General features: G+C 29.2%; 1 protein-coding gene across 1 annotated transcript; it reads right to left on the bottom strand.

The window, feature by feature from the left end:
* Positions 1–1,734: 1,734 nt before the first annotated feature.
* Positions 1,735–2,254, bottom strand: LOC122586379. The gene has a single exon (XM_043758371.1). It carries the CDS (start codon positions 2,214–2,216, stop codon positions 1,869–1,871), a length of 348 nt encoding a protein of 115 aa, XP_043614306.1. The 5' UTR covers positions 2,217–2,254; the 3' UTR covers positions 1,735–1,868.
* Positions 2,255–13,193: the final 10,939 nt, after the last annotated feature.

Genomic DNA, 13,193 nt, shown 5'->3' with positions numbered 1-13,193 from the left:
TTATAAGCCCAATAATGTTCAATCCAATTGAACTTGATTAGGCCAAATCAATGAGGGGGCAAATACTTTTCGGGTTTTCGTATGTAAACATCCTGTCTTTAACAACAATTGTACTCATTCCTCCTGTATTTTCAGCCACAACGATCCAGATCTCTCCTTCATAGCCTTTATCTTTTTGGTGTATTTGGGGAGATCTTGAGTTTCAAAATTTTTTAAAAACAGCAAATCGACTACTTTTGATTAAAAAATTTATCTTCTCGGTTATTAGATTCGTTTGTGATATGAGAAAAACCTGCTGGGTTATTGGATTTTTTAGAGGAGAGATAAAAAATAAAAATTTAACTCAAGTTAAGTTAAGCTATTGAGTTAGATTAGTTTTAACTGATTAAGGGATGACATGGATGATCCACATCATAGCCACGTGTGTTAGTAAGAAAAATGTTTGTAATTTATTAGTCTTTCTAGCATTTCTCTATGAAATTCTCCCTTGTTGATTTACCAATCATCAATAACAATAAATGGATTGATATATGGTGAAACATTGATTTACCAATCATCAATAAATGGATTGATATATGATAAAGCCATATACCGTGAGATCTTGAATTCAAATCCTGGTGTGAGCAAAATGCTCTTAAGAATGGAGACAGAAATTTTCCCAGTATGAGTTTCCTCTAGAATTGAAGCCCAAATCTGCCGATAAAAAAATAGTTGTTGATATTGTTTCTTCGAATTGTTACTGTAATTATAGTCCAAAACCCCATGTGGCTAAACATAGACTTAAACCCAGAATTCCATTAAATCCCAAAACCGAGAACATCAACAATTGATTTAAACCGAAACCCAACGGTATTAGTATTAAAAAGCCAAAAAAAAAAGAAACGGATTGTTTCGGTTTTAGCAAAAAAAAACGACCAAAATCAAACCCCAAACAGTTCTCACTTCTAATTACGGTACGTTGCTAGTGTATTTGGTGTGTATGAACCTCATATGTACGTCTTGCTCCTGCTTAAGCTCATTGGAAACTACAATATCATGATACGAGTACTATTTACACACACACATGTAACAAACCTATAATATCTTGTTCAGAGGATTAATATGTTTTTGCAGTTAAAAATTATTATAAACTATAGATGAATTTAAGGTAAAAGGATCATACCAGCCAATTGACAGTCGTTATACAAAACTAGATAAGATACGATTTGCGCAAGTAAACAATGCTTGCAAGCTAGAATAACTATATGCAGTTACGCACACATTTTAACGGATGGCCAATTAGCCCCAAAATACAAAGGTATTGGTTTTTCCCAATTTCCGGTCCTATATATCTTTGTTTAACCGGCCCAATTCCTAAACCAGAGCAGAACCGACCCGATATTACATGGTGGTGTTGATGTTTATTTAGGTAGCCGGCTTTCAATCTATGTAAACACTATTACGTACAACTTCTATCTATGAAGACAATATATAAATGTAACATGATATACTCGTAACATTCTTCAATTCTAAAATAAAACGCCCAGACATTAATTGTTTTCTTTAGTTCATGGAAGTATATATATATATTTTTTTATAAACTGATCGATAAACATATAGGACCAAAAGTTAAACTTACACAAAACAAATATACATATATAAATTAAAAGAAGCATACTAATTAATGAAGACAAACCGAAACATATTGCTATTCTGTAACACGTACTTAAGTTGTCCCAAAGAAAAATCGAGACGGATTCATTCATATATAATTACTAGAAAATATAATTTGATCAAACAATTATAGCTAGCAAATTACCTAAGGAGTAGGCTGGTAAATAAAAGCAAAAAACTACATTCCTTGTATTACATGGTAATGGTATACTCATTTAACTACGTGGATTAGTATCTTCCGGTTGTGTAACGGGTTTGCCACGTGGATGAGTATCAGAAGGATCAGCAACTCCAGTAGTAACTTTAGCAACATCAAGTGCGGAAGCTTCTGGTTTTTTAGACACATAAAGGACACTGTAGCCAATACCAACAGCCATAAAGAAACCAACGATGGTCATTGTGGTGGCACTAAATGGTAAACTACGGCGTTGATGCAAAACGCCACCTGGGTTGTGCCCAGGTGGCCGTTTTGATGAATCAACGCCTAAGTTTTTCACTTCTTCAGGACTCATTTTGTGTATATCTGCCGTTTTTTTCCAGTCTGCTTCTGATCCACCACCCATTTTTTAAAAATTTCCCTTTTCTTCTTTTGGTATATATGTGTTTCATCTTTTGTGAATTGTGTTATGCGCAAGTTTTAAATTGTACGTTGAATGAGATCGAGTGAGACGGGGTTGCCACGTTTTTGTGTAGGTGTGCTAGAGATACTTGGGTTGATTGACGCGTTGCATTGGGTTTAACCACGTGTGGTCTCTAATAACAAATATTCATTGTCATCTTAAAAAAGATTTAGTACAAATTTTTAAAAGGTTTTTTAAAAATATCATCATATATGTTCTTAGTTTAACTGTAGTAAAGAATTTCATGAGAAGAACATTATAATAAAAAATCTAATGAATTGGAAGTTTGGAACAGCTTCAAATTAATGAACAAAGAAAAGAAATAAAAACTCCCCATAGTGGAACATAATTTGATTTGTATATAAAATGAATATATGAAAACACATATAACTATATATGAAAGCATTGAAGAGAAAGTCGTTTACTTCACATGCCTCTTAGGAAATGTGAAATGATTACGTACCGTAAAATATGAATATGTTTGACGAACAACATAAAGCTAATCGATATTGAACTACAAATAATATACACTCTTGTTTTTAGTATAGAAATATGGAAAGATCAACAACCATCAAGATAATGAATTGTTGTATCCTTGTTAATTATTAAGGTTGTATAGCCGTATAAGCTTAATTAAACGTACGCAAACAAACTCTTGTTTATATTTAAGTTAAAAGGTTGATCGACTTATATAAAAAATAAAAAGGAAAGGGTAAAATAACTAAAACAGATAAGACGCATCGTAGGCCATCCTCGGCCTTCTTCGTTTTCGATGAAAAAGAAAGAAAATCTCGAGTTTTCGATGAAAAAGAAAGAAAATCTCGATCTCCGAAAGCCTTTTCCTTCCCCCGCCGCATCTCCCTCCCTTCGTCGAGCCTTTCCTTTAATGGTTGGGGGAAGCATTCCCTAATATTATATATACTAGTCAAATATGTAGCTAGAGGTATATCAAGAGAAAAGGTTAGGATATAGTCACGGTGATTTGTTACTTAAACCGCGTATATGCGAAATTGCAAACTAAGATTCGTTTTTTTTTTTTTTTTTTCAAATAACAATAATTTCATACATTTATATATTCGTTTATCATGATTTATAATCTTTTAGTTTCTATGATGGTTTGAAACATATGTATGATCCACGCTAACAAATAAAGTCTTAAAAAGTAAATCCTAATAATTATTAATGTCAGGGAAAATTTAACTATTATCATAGTGGTTCGTCAGTAATATGTGTGAAGATAAAAAATCAAATGCATGAAACCAATAGGAAACGAATTATGTTCATTAACCATGAAGATATTGGGGCCAGAACCGGCCGGCCCAAGGACCGGATTTTGGGTTTTCGTAAATACAAGACCAGTTTAAAACTTTAAATGCATGGTTTTTCGGATTTATCGGGGTGACCCGTCCGTGAGAACCGACTTTCAATATACATAATATTTCCATATATAAATTTGGTATTACAAATTTTCCCGGAAGGAGGCAAGTGGTTAAGTGGGATATTAAATCTACTATTAGGCCGATCAAAAAGAAGAAAAAAAAAGTATTAGGATATACATCGTGTTGTAGACGTCGGCAAAGGTTGAAAAATATTCAGAGAAACAGAAAGCAATATGTCGACCAATGATGTTAAGTTCCCACGAATTACGGTACGATTTTAGTTGAAAGGTATTACCTTTTCGTGTGTGTATATATATATATCGTGAAAAGGAGATACTAGAAAATAAGGGGTATCTTTGGTTGGATACGAGAATTTCATTATTGGAAGCATGTGGGGTCAGTTTTTTCTATTTATATTATCTTTTCCAGTTTGTTTGTCAATGGTGCAAGACCAACCAAGTTTGCCTTAGGAAAATTCTTCTATTTTTAGTGAGTGACGGACAAACATAAGTAAAATTGACTTTGCTAGTGTTATTGAAAATTCGTTCGGAAATTGTTTGTAAATTGTCTATTTAATGTAAGACCATCAAAAACATTTCATCGGAAATTTTATTTTGGAAATTAAGAAGAAGCCTTTTCATTGTAAAAAGAATTTGGCCGGTAATTTTAGATTTACATGATACAGTATTAGTATACTAGAGTGGTGTCCGCGCGTTGCAACGACGACGATCTATAGCGCGTCAAATGCCGTAACGGTTTATAGCGTTCAGGTTTATTTCATAAAATGCATCAATGAAACATCTACCCGTATATATCATTCTAAAAATAAGTCGCGGATTAGGTGCAAGAAACAACGAGATAATGAAGTGCAAAACTAACCATGAAAAATAACCAATTCCAATTGTTTGAAACATACAATTGTAAGGGAGGAGGCCAGGGCAATTAAAAAATTTAATAGCCAAAGATTAAAATTTAATACAAATATAAATAAAGACATAACTGGTTAGTAATTTCATGAGTTATAAAAAGTAATTATTGTTTAAACATTTCATAATATAATATATGACAATTAAGATGTTTTTTTTCTTATCCGTAGCAATAATTTTAGAGTTGAATTGAGTATTTATCATAATAGGGTTTTTATGTAATTGTGGAGTTTTTTTTAAGGGTAATTTTGGAATTTTAGAGATAAGGTATGTGAAGGTAGGTTAAATTAGAAAGGTATATTAGACAATTCAAAAGTAGAGTTTTGAATGGGAAGGAGTAGTTTGTTTATATATGAAGTATAAATATAGATATGTGTGTGATATATATGTATAAAGTAGTTTAAGTTTAAAATGATGATAAAAATGATGAATTGTTATTAAAATATGTTAACGTAATAACGTGACGATAGTAATGAGAAAATAACTAGGGTGCCATTCAGAGAGGCAAAAGACATGGTCTTAAAAATCATCAGTTTATTTATTGTTATTTTTGGCTTATAGAAATGTATTTTCCTACTTAAAGACAGCTAGACATTTGGAGCCTAAAGGTATCCTTCAGCTAATTTTCTCGACTCATAATTTATGGAACTTTGAGAAGAATAAAGTTTGCAAAATATATAATATAATATTGCCTTTAAAAAAATAATATTAAATTAATAAGTAAATGAATAACACTCAATGACATATTCTTTTAATTTTTAGTCCAATATCATGACCGTGTATGCAGAAATTGAAATACAAACAATTTTATATTTACGCAAAGTCAAGAGGCTGTTTCCGAGTTCCATTTAATATAAAAAAAAATTCGATTTTATAAAACATAATGATGGAACTTTTAAAGGCAACAATATTGATCATTTGATCCAATTTGCTAGCTTTAAAAAAATAATATAAGGTGAAAATATTAGTTATTGATAATTGATAAAGTCTTTGATCTTTAGATATTGAGATAAATATCTTGGAATGTAACAAACTTTGGACGAATGTCTATAGTAGGAAATAACTAAAATTGTGTGTATTGTATGTAAACAGCTTTAAAAAATGTTTATTGTATGTAAGAAAACATACGTGTCAACCATATAGAGGTGCCACTTGTCTGATTTTAATTGGTTGAATACAATTTCTTACATACAATAAACATTATTTTCGAGTTGTTTACATACAATACATACAACTTTAATTATTTTCTACTATAAACATTCGTTCAAAGTTTGTTACATTCCAAAATACTTATATCTTAGATATTTTATTAATATTTAAGTCCCCTTCCAACCGTGTTCTATTTTAACTCATCGCTACATATAAATAATATGTAACCTTCTATATAGAAAGTATTTGTTTATTTCTATATATTTTTTCACATCATATTAATTTCAATTTTTAACAATTTAATACCGAGAAGTGATGTAAGAGGCTACCTAATACATCCGTTCCCCGCTTGTTCCTCGGTAATGGACGAGTTCACACCATTGGGTGGGACTCGTTTCCCACTCGTTCTTCACATTCGTCCGTTCCATTCGTTCAATCAGGGACGAGTTGTTAATTGCTTTTTCTATTTTTTTTTATATAAATACATAGGTATATTTGTGTGTGTTTAACCATAAATAAAGATGGGGGAGTTTAAAATTTTCCGACAGTTAGAAAAATGGAGTAGAAGCAGAAAGTTCAATGAAGAAGAAGAACATTAGATTTTTACCTTTTTGTATTGTTATTATTATTTATTTATTTATTTATTATTATTATTATTTTTAATTTTTTTTATCATGATAATAATATATTAAATAGAAGCTTTTACACAAAGTTGGATGAGAGTCTAGACACTAGTTGTGTTTCCACCTCTTTTTGAATGCAAAAACATTATATATGAAAGATAAATCTACTGCTCCTAACATTATTAGAATGAGCACTCGAAATAGACTTAATACGTGAGAGTGTGTCCAAAGTATCCTTATCGAATTTCCCGAACGTAGAGAAAGCGAATGGTATGAACGTAGAGAAAGCGAATGGTATTATTATTATTATTATTATTGTTATCATTTTAAATGGTTAAAAGTGTAAACTTTAGATAAAATGGTAGAATTAAATAATTGGTGAGTCCAAAACTAGTAATTGAGAGATGAGTGTATTGGTTTTGTTTTGGACGAATTAGTCATTGGAGTGTTTTTTTTCTGATATGACGTTGAGAGGGACTAGTTGGTGAGTATTGGGTAGCCAATAAGGAAAAGAAGTGATATATTTATAACTGTTTTTATCATTTATAATAAATGTACATGTTATACAGTACAATGTTCAACTATATAAAACACACATTGTTGTGAATTGCTAAAAATTATAGTATATATATATCACTTTCCAATAAGGAAACATGCTTTTATTATGACCTTTGTCTTTTCTTAGCATGTCCCTGTCTTTAAGTTAGCCGTTGGTATACGAGCCATGCGCACCGCACCAGCGAATAACGTTTTGGACCACTCAAAATTTCAGACTTCTATCCTTTTTCCTAAAAGAAAATACGGGGTACAAAGGACCAATTTATTTGCAATTTTACTAAAAAGCTTCTATTTTTTTTTTTAAATGCCAATTTTACTAATAAAATTGATAATAATATTTAAAGAGATCAATTCAAAAATAAATAAACGGCTAAGTTTCTACTTTTAATGGATTTTGGATTTTAATATTATTATGGCGTATTAGGAGGTTAAAATAAAAAAGTTAATATAATGTTCTATTAAAAATAAAAATTGACCTCCAACATCATAAGACATAAGGATAGTTACTCCGACCTTTATTTCCAGCTGCGTTCACAACTATAATTCTAAAGGAAGTTAAGAAACTCATTCTGGTAACAACTCTATCTTCAACCTTATGAGAAAAATCATGTCTCTAAAAACAAATATATAATTGTATGTAAACAAAAAATGTCACATACGTGCAACGGTAAATTTACATGCAAGTTTTGTATGTCCCAACAGCCCAACTCCCAATCCATCGATTGATGGTTGGCTTCTAAAAACAATATATAATTAATTGTATATGTAAACAAGAAATGTCACATATGTACACCGGTAGATTTACGTACGAGTTTTATAATTAAAGAATGTCTGTATACAAAGCACCAGCGGCAAAAAAATTAAATGTAGTATGAAATTTACAATAGTTTTTCTTATTAAGTATGATGTTAAATCAACTACGTACAAAAGAAAAGTGTTCATAGAAATACATGGTAGAAATAATCATCATTTTCTTGGTCACACAATATGGCCTCTACTTGTCTAGTCGATCGGGATAAATGAATCAAATCAATCTAGGAAAAATAGCTTGAGATTTTTAGAAGGAAAATGTTAAATTAAGCCTTTAGGGCTTTACTTAACGTGCATAAAACAGTTGTATGTTTTCATATCAAAAGCCCACACTTGAATTTTTATAGTAAATGTACAACTATTTAATGCTTCGTTTAGCAACCTTATTTTTATATATTGTACGTCTAAGATTAATGAATAACGGACATCATACGTTGATAGTAGATTTTTCCTTATTTTCATATATAAAAATCTTTGATAGATAAAATAAAACTAATTTAACAGCCAAAATAATAAGAATAATGATAATAAAATAAATCTCTATGCTACGTAAAGATGTTATATATAACGAGATACGTTACCCGGGCGTTGCCTCCAGGAAACATTATATTTATTGTGTTCTGTACTATGTAAAAATTATTACATGCTATTAGAAATATCATATATCTCAAAATCTGAGTTGATATTGATTTTTTAATGAGTAAGAAGTTATAAATTAGAAAAAATCGACAGTATAACTTTATAACAGGTTAATATATTATATAGATTCCAAAAGATAAAAAGTATGAAAGTAGAATATTTAAAATAAAAAAACAAATTAATAATACAAACATAATTAAAGCTAATTTCCTAAATTATTGAAAATAGAAAGTGAAACAAAAATAATTCATAATAATAAAACATCAACCAAAAATAACATTAAAACTAATAAGTATTGCAAACAAAATTTTTGGAGATGGTTAAGTATATATATTCCAAACATACACCCTACTTTTATGTGTGTATATATACTATGTTATAGTTCACTTCTAATAAGATTAGATAATCTTAAAAATGTTACAAACTTAAAAAATAATAATATGCAATTAAAATAAGTGATATATTGTAAGCAAATTGGAAACAAATTAAAAGATCAAAACATAATTTGTAATTAAGAATATAAGATGGGTCCAAAAGAAAATGAAATGACTCATTAAGAAAATGAAAACGGGCCCAAAAAAATAAATTGGCCCGTTACTATTATTTACACGCATTTCCGTACCTGTCTTTTTAATATATATATTAATTTCAGGTTTCACTCGCTAATATTAAAAAAAGAACTCCAATATGATAATGAGAAAAGATTGAACTCAACATTGCTATCTTTAGAGACAAAAATGTTAACTACTTAATTGAGACCTTAATCATTTGATAATAATAATAATTTTTATTTTATGGGTACCAAAAGCCCAAAAGTGTATTGTGTGGTTTTGCTCACATCTCTTTCTTACAAATAATTATAACTTTTACTTTCAACCATCATGTATCATAGTTAAAATTGCTTGAAAATATATTGATTACACAATTCCTTTTAAGTGAAGATATGCATATCCCATCTCATCTTAATCTTAATTTTAATATATATTAAAAGACAGTTAAACTAATTACTTATTAATCAATCAAACGTAATTTTCAATCCTAGATCAGTCACATGACGTTAGTTTTAGAACTTTTTATAATTTGACGTATTCATGTGTGAATCTAACGATAGTTAAAAGTAGATGAAAATATTTGTCATAATACAATACAATTTATATCATATATTAGCTAATTAGCCCGGGTTCAACCCGGGCTACATAATTAAACTGTTAAAACCAAAAAATATATACACTTATGTATATAATTTAGGAGAGTTGTGTATGTCTTCAACCCTATGTGCTTCTTTCGCTTGCTGGGAGGGGATTTAGGGGAATTCTTACACATATCGCTCATAATTGTTGGAACCATGCTTGGTTGTATGTACATAGACATGTTTATTACATTTGTAGGTTGGTGTTTAATAGGTTTAAATGCCTCTTTTACTATATATTGTTCATTTTACGCTAAAGTGTGTTATATGGTATATGTTATTCTTCTCTAATTGTAATGTAATCAGACAATACTCGACCAACATGTATGGTCACTAAACTTTTTACACTTTCTATCTTTTTCCTCTTTTTGGTCGGAGATGTTTTTGAAAGTAGTCTATCTATCTTCGTGTAGGGTTAAGGTTGTCTACATTCTAACTCTTCCAAACACGGATTTTGCCGGATTATGTACCGTTGTTGTTAGTATGTAATTTGTTGTCGACACATTATAATTTTTTATATGGAGATAGCAAAACATATTTATAAAAATAAACATTAATATATAAACCTGATTAGGTGATAAAAGAAAAGTAAAACTAACTACCATAAATCAGTAGTAGATATATAATTAAAAAATAAAGAGAGCTAGAATACAATCGATCGTTTTTCAGATTAATTTAAAAAAAATATAAGGTTACAAAAAAAAATGTAGAAAAATAAATAACATAGGGCCTAATATAGAAAAAGAGTTTTTAAAGTTACAAAAATAATATGTAAAAAAATAAATAACATAGGGTCTAATATAAAAAAATAGAATTTTGAAAATAAAAAAAATAATTATGACATCATAAATTTGTATAAAATAGCTTAAGAGAAAATATGGGCATGCCATTTAGGAAAAAAAGTTTTAGAAACAATTTTGTTTTATTTATATAAGAGATTACTACCTTTAAAAAATATTATACGTGTAATATTTTTGTAATTATCAAATAAAATACGTGTAATATTTTTGGAATCAAATAAAAATATATGGATCAATGTTTTACTCATTCACATATTAAATTTAGTCACGACCACTTCAACTAAATCCAATAAGAAAAAAATGTAACAAAAATGATAGCGAAAGCGGAAAATTTTAATTAGTGAAGGTGGGTGGGTTGGCAATCACATCACGTCAATCAAAGTTACGAGATATGATACGATCAATTTAGCGTATCACGAGTTAATGAATTTGAGTAGAAAGTTTTATATGTATATATCGAACATGAGTGGCGTATGACGGGGACCGTCCTCTGATAATGAAGTTTTTTGTCTTCACTTTATTCCTCATTAAATAACACAACTAGTAAAGTTGACACAATTGGGCTGGCTCAAGCTAGTATAAATGGCTTGGCTGATTTTGATGGTCATTGTCATGACACGTGTGTTCAGTTGCCTTGCACCGTTTGAACTGCATCCATACATAATAGGTTAAAATTAAAATATCAAATAAATCAAGTACTTAAATTTAGTAAACGGTCCGTTTCTCATTTACGTTATTAAGAAATTGATTTTTATATGATACTAATGTAAATAATCGAAAAAGGATAAGTTATACAGATATTTCGTGTTTCAGTGTTTGTATTAGCTTTCGTTGTTCATCTTTAAAATTATAGCTAAGATACACTCCTTCTATCATCATGAACGAAAAGAGTCCATCTTTTAACTGTTCAACCGCACATTTTTTTATAATTATTATTATTTAATATCTTTCCCTGAATTTCATTTCAATTATGTTTTTAACTTTATACCTAAAAGAAATAAGAAAAAGAAATAGATAGATCGTGACATGCTTATTCTCAAAACTCATCTCCCAAACTGGTACCATATAAAAGGCAATGTTTTATAGAGTACCGTGCAATACCCCTATTCCACCCCCTCTCATAATTTTGTCATTCTATATATTATTGCACCATAAATTTTGATACTTTTACTATTATTGTGTAATGAACAGTATACCTTATGAATACGTTATACTCGTAGTATATTGTGGTAGATTTATTAAAAATTGTAGAACGAATAGCACTTCCCATATATAGTATATTGCGGATGGATGAACTCTGATAGAAATAGATTATCAATGGTTTATAAAAAAAGGGAACATATTTGTAAAGGATAATGATAAATCAGCCTAATTGGTATGCTTAAAGTTGTGCCTAATTGTAAGATGATGACATGTGAAAAAATCAGGAGGCAAGATTAGGAAAGAGAATTAGTGCATTCCACATGTCAAATTCCTAAGCTTTTAGGTATTATTTTAGCACACCAATTAGGTTGATTAATCATTTTACATTTGTAAATGTTTGTAGAATTAAATTCCTTCGTGATATTTTTAAACTATATGCGACCGAAATTTCTGAATTACAAAATAGACATAGACATAGATAAAAAAAAAAAAAAAGGATTAATTAACATAAATATAGATACGTCTCCAACCAATCTTCATTCGATTCATTGAAGACCATAGCAAGTAAGATACTACTATGAACTATATAAACGTATTATATAAGCTACTCTATTTCTCGCCAATATGTTTGTGGCACTAATGTTAAAAAACGACCTTTTTCATGTTGTGTGTTAGTATTTTAAAGACACATCATCCTCCATATGTACTATAAGGGCGGCTAACTTGTGTCGCAATGTATAAAAAGTTAACGCTCTGTTTTAGATTTAAAAATTATTCGATCATGATTGCAATAACAATGTTAAATGCTTAAACTACAATTAAATTAGGACACCTAAAATGAGACGGATGGAGTATATTAAGGATAAAAAAAATGAAATAATAAGAGATAAAATGATATTTTACTTAATCATTTTTATTTTTTATTTTTTGGTAAGAATGTCCACGGATATTAAGGTTAGGGTTTTTTTTAGTTATTAAATGCTGAATGCATAAATAATGTTTGTATATATTAAGTAAAAAATAAGTAATTGATGGTTATTTTTGTTTATTAAATAAAAAAAACATAAAATTCGACTGAATGCACTAAGTTTTTAATTACTAAGTTTATTAAATAAAAAAAGTAACTTAATGCTCTGTTTTTGAGTCCATAGTCCATTTTTTTAAGAAAAAAAAGATAAGATTTGATCCTTTCAAATCATCCCAATAATGAGAGTAAAATTTTTTAAACAAAAATAACTAAAATTTCTTTTCAAATTATTTTAATTCATTTTCTTTTCATCTAAAAAAAGAAAAAAACTCAAAAAACAACTTGTTTTAAAATCACTTGATTCTTTTCATTTTCCATTTTAAAAAACTTTAGGAATATAGTGTTAGTGATTAATGACCAAAGTAGTTATCAAATACATATCAAAATGTCAACCATTAAACATTGCAGTATTGCACTATCAAAATCCCTTTGATTACCCCTGTTTTTTTCCCCCTCCCTCCTGAGATATAGTAATCATGATCCTTGAATTCATTATTCCAATATGATCAAGATTTCTTATCCTATTTGTCAATAATCTCTATTATGCTATTAAATCATCAATTTTGTAAGTATATTCTCATAATCTTCACCCACTGACGACCCACGTATATATTTATATTTTGATAAAAACTTCAAAGTACGTTGTTTGCCTTTTTCATGTACATTCACGCCCAAAC

This window comes from Erigeron canadensis, chromosome 2, assembly GCF_010389155.1.
Source record: "Erigeron canadensis isolate Cc75 chromosome 2, C_canadensis_v1, whole genome shotgun sequence".
In the NCBI taxonomy this organism is placed as follows: domain Eukaryota; kingdom Viridiplantae; phylum Streptophyta; class Magnoliopsida; order Asterales; family Asteraceae; genus Erigeron; species Erigeron canadensis.
The sequence above is the reverse complement of the archived record's forward strand: the minus strand, read 5'-3'. Positions and strand labels throughout refer to the sequence as shown.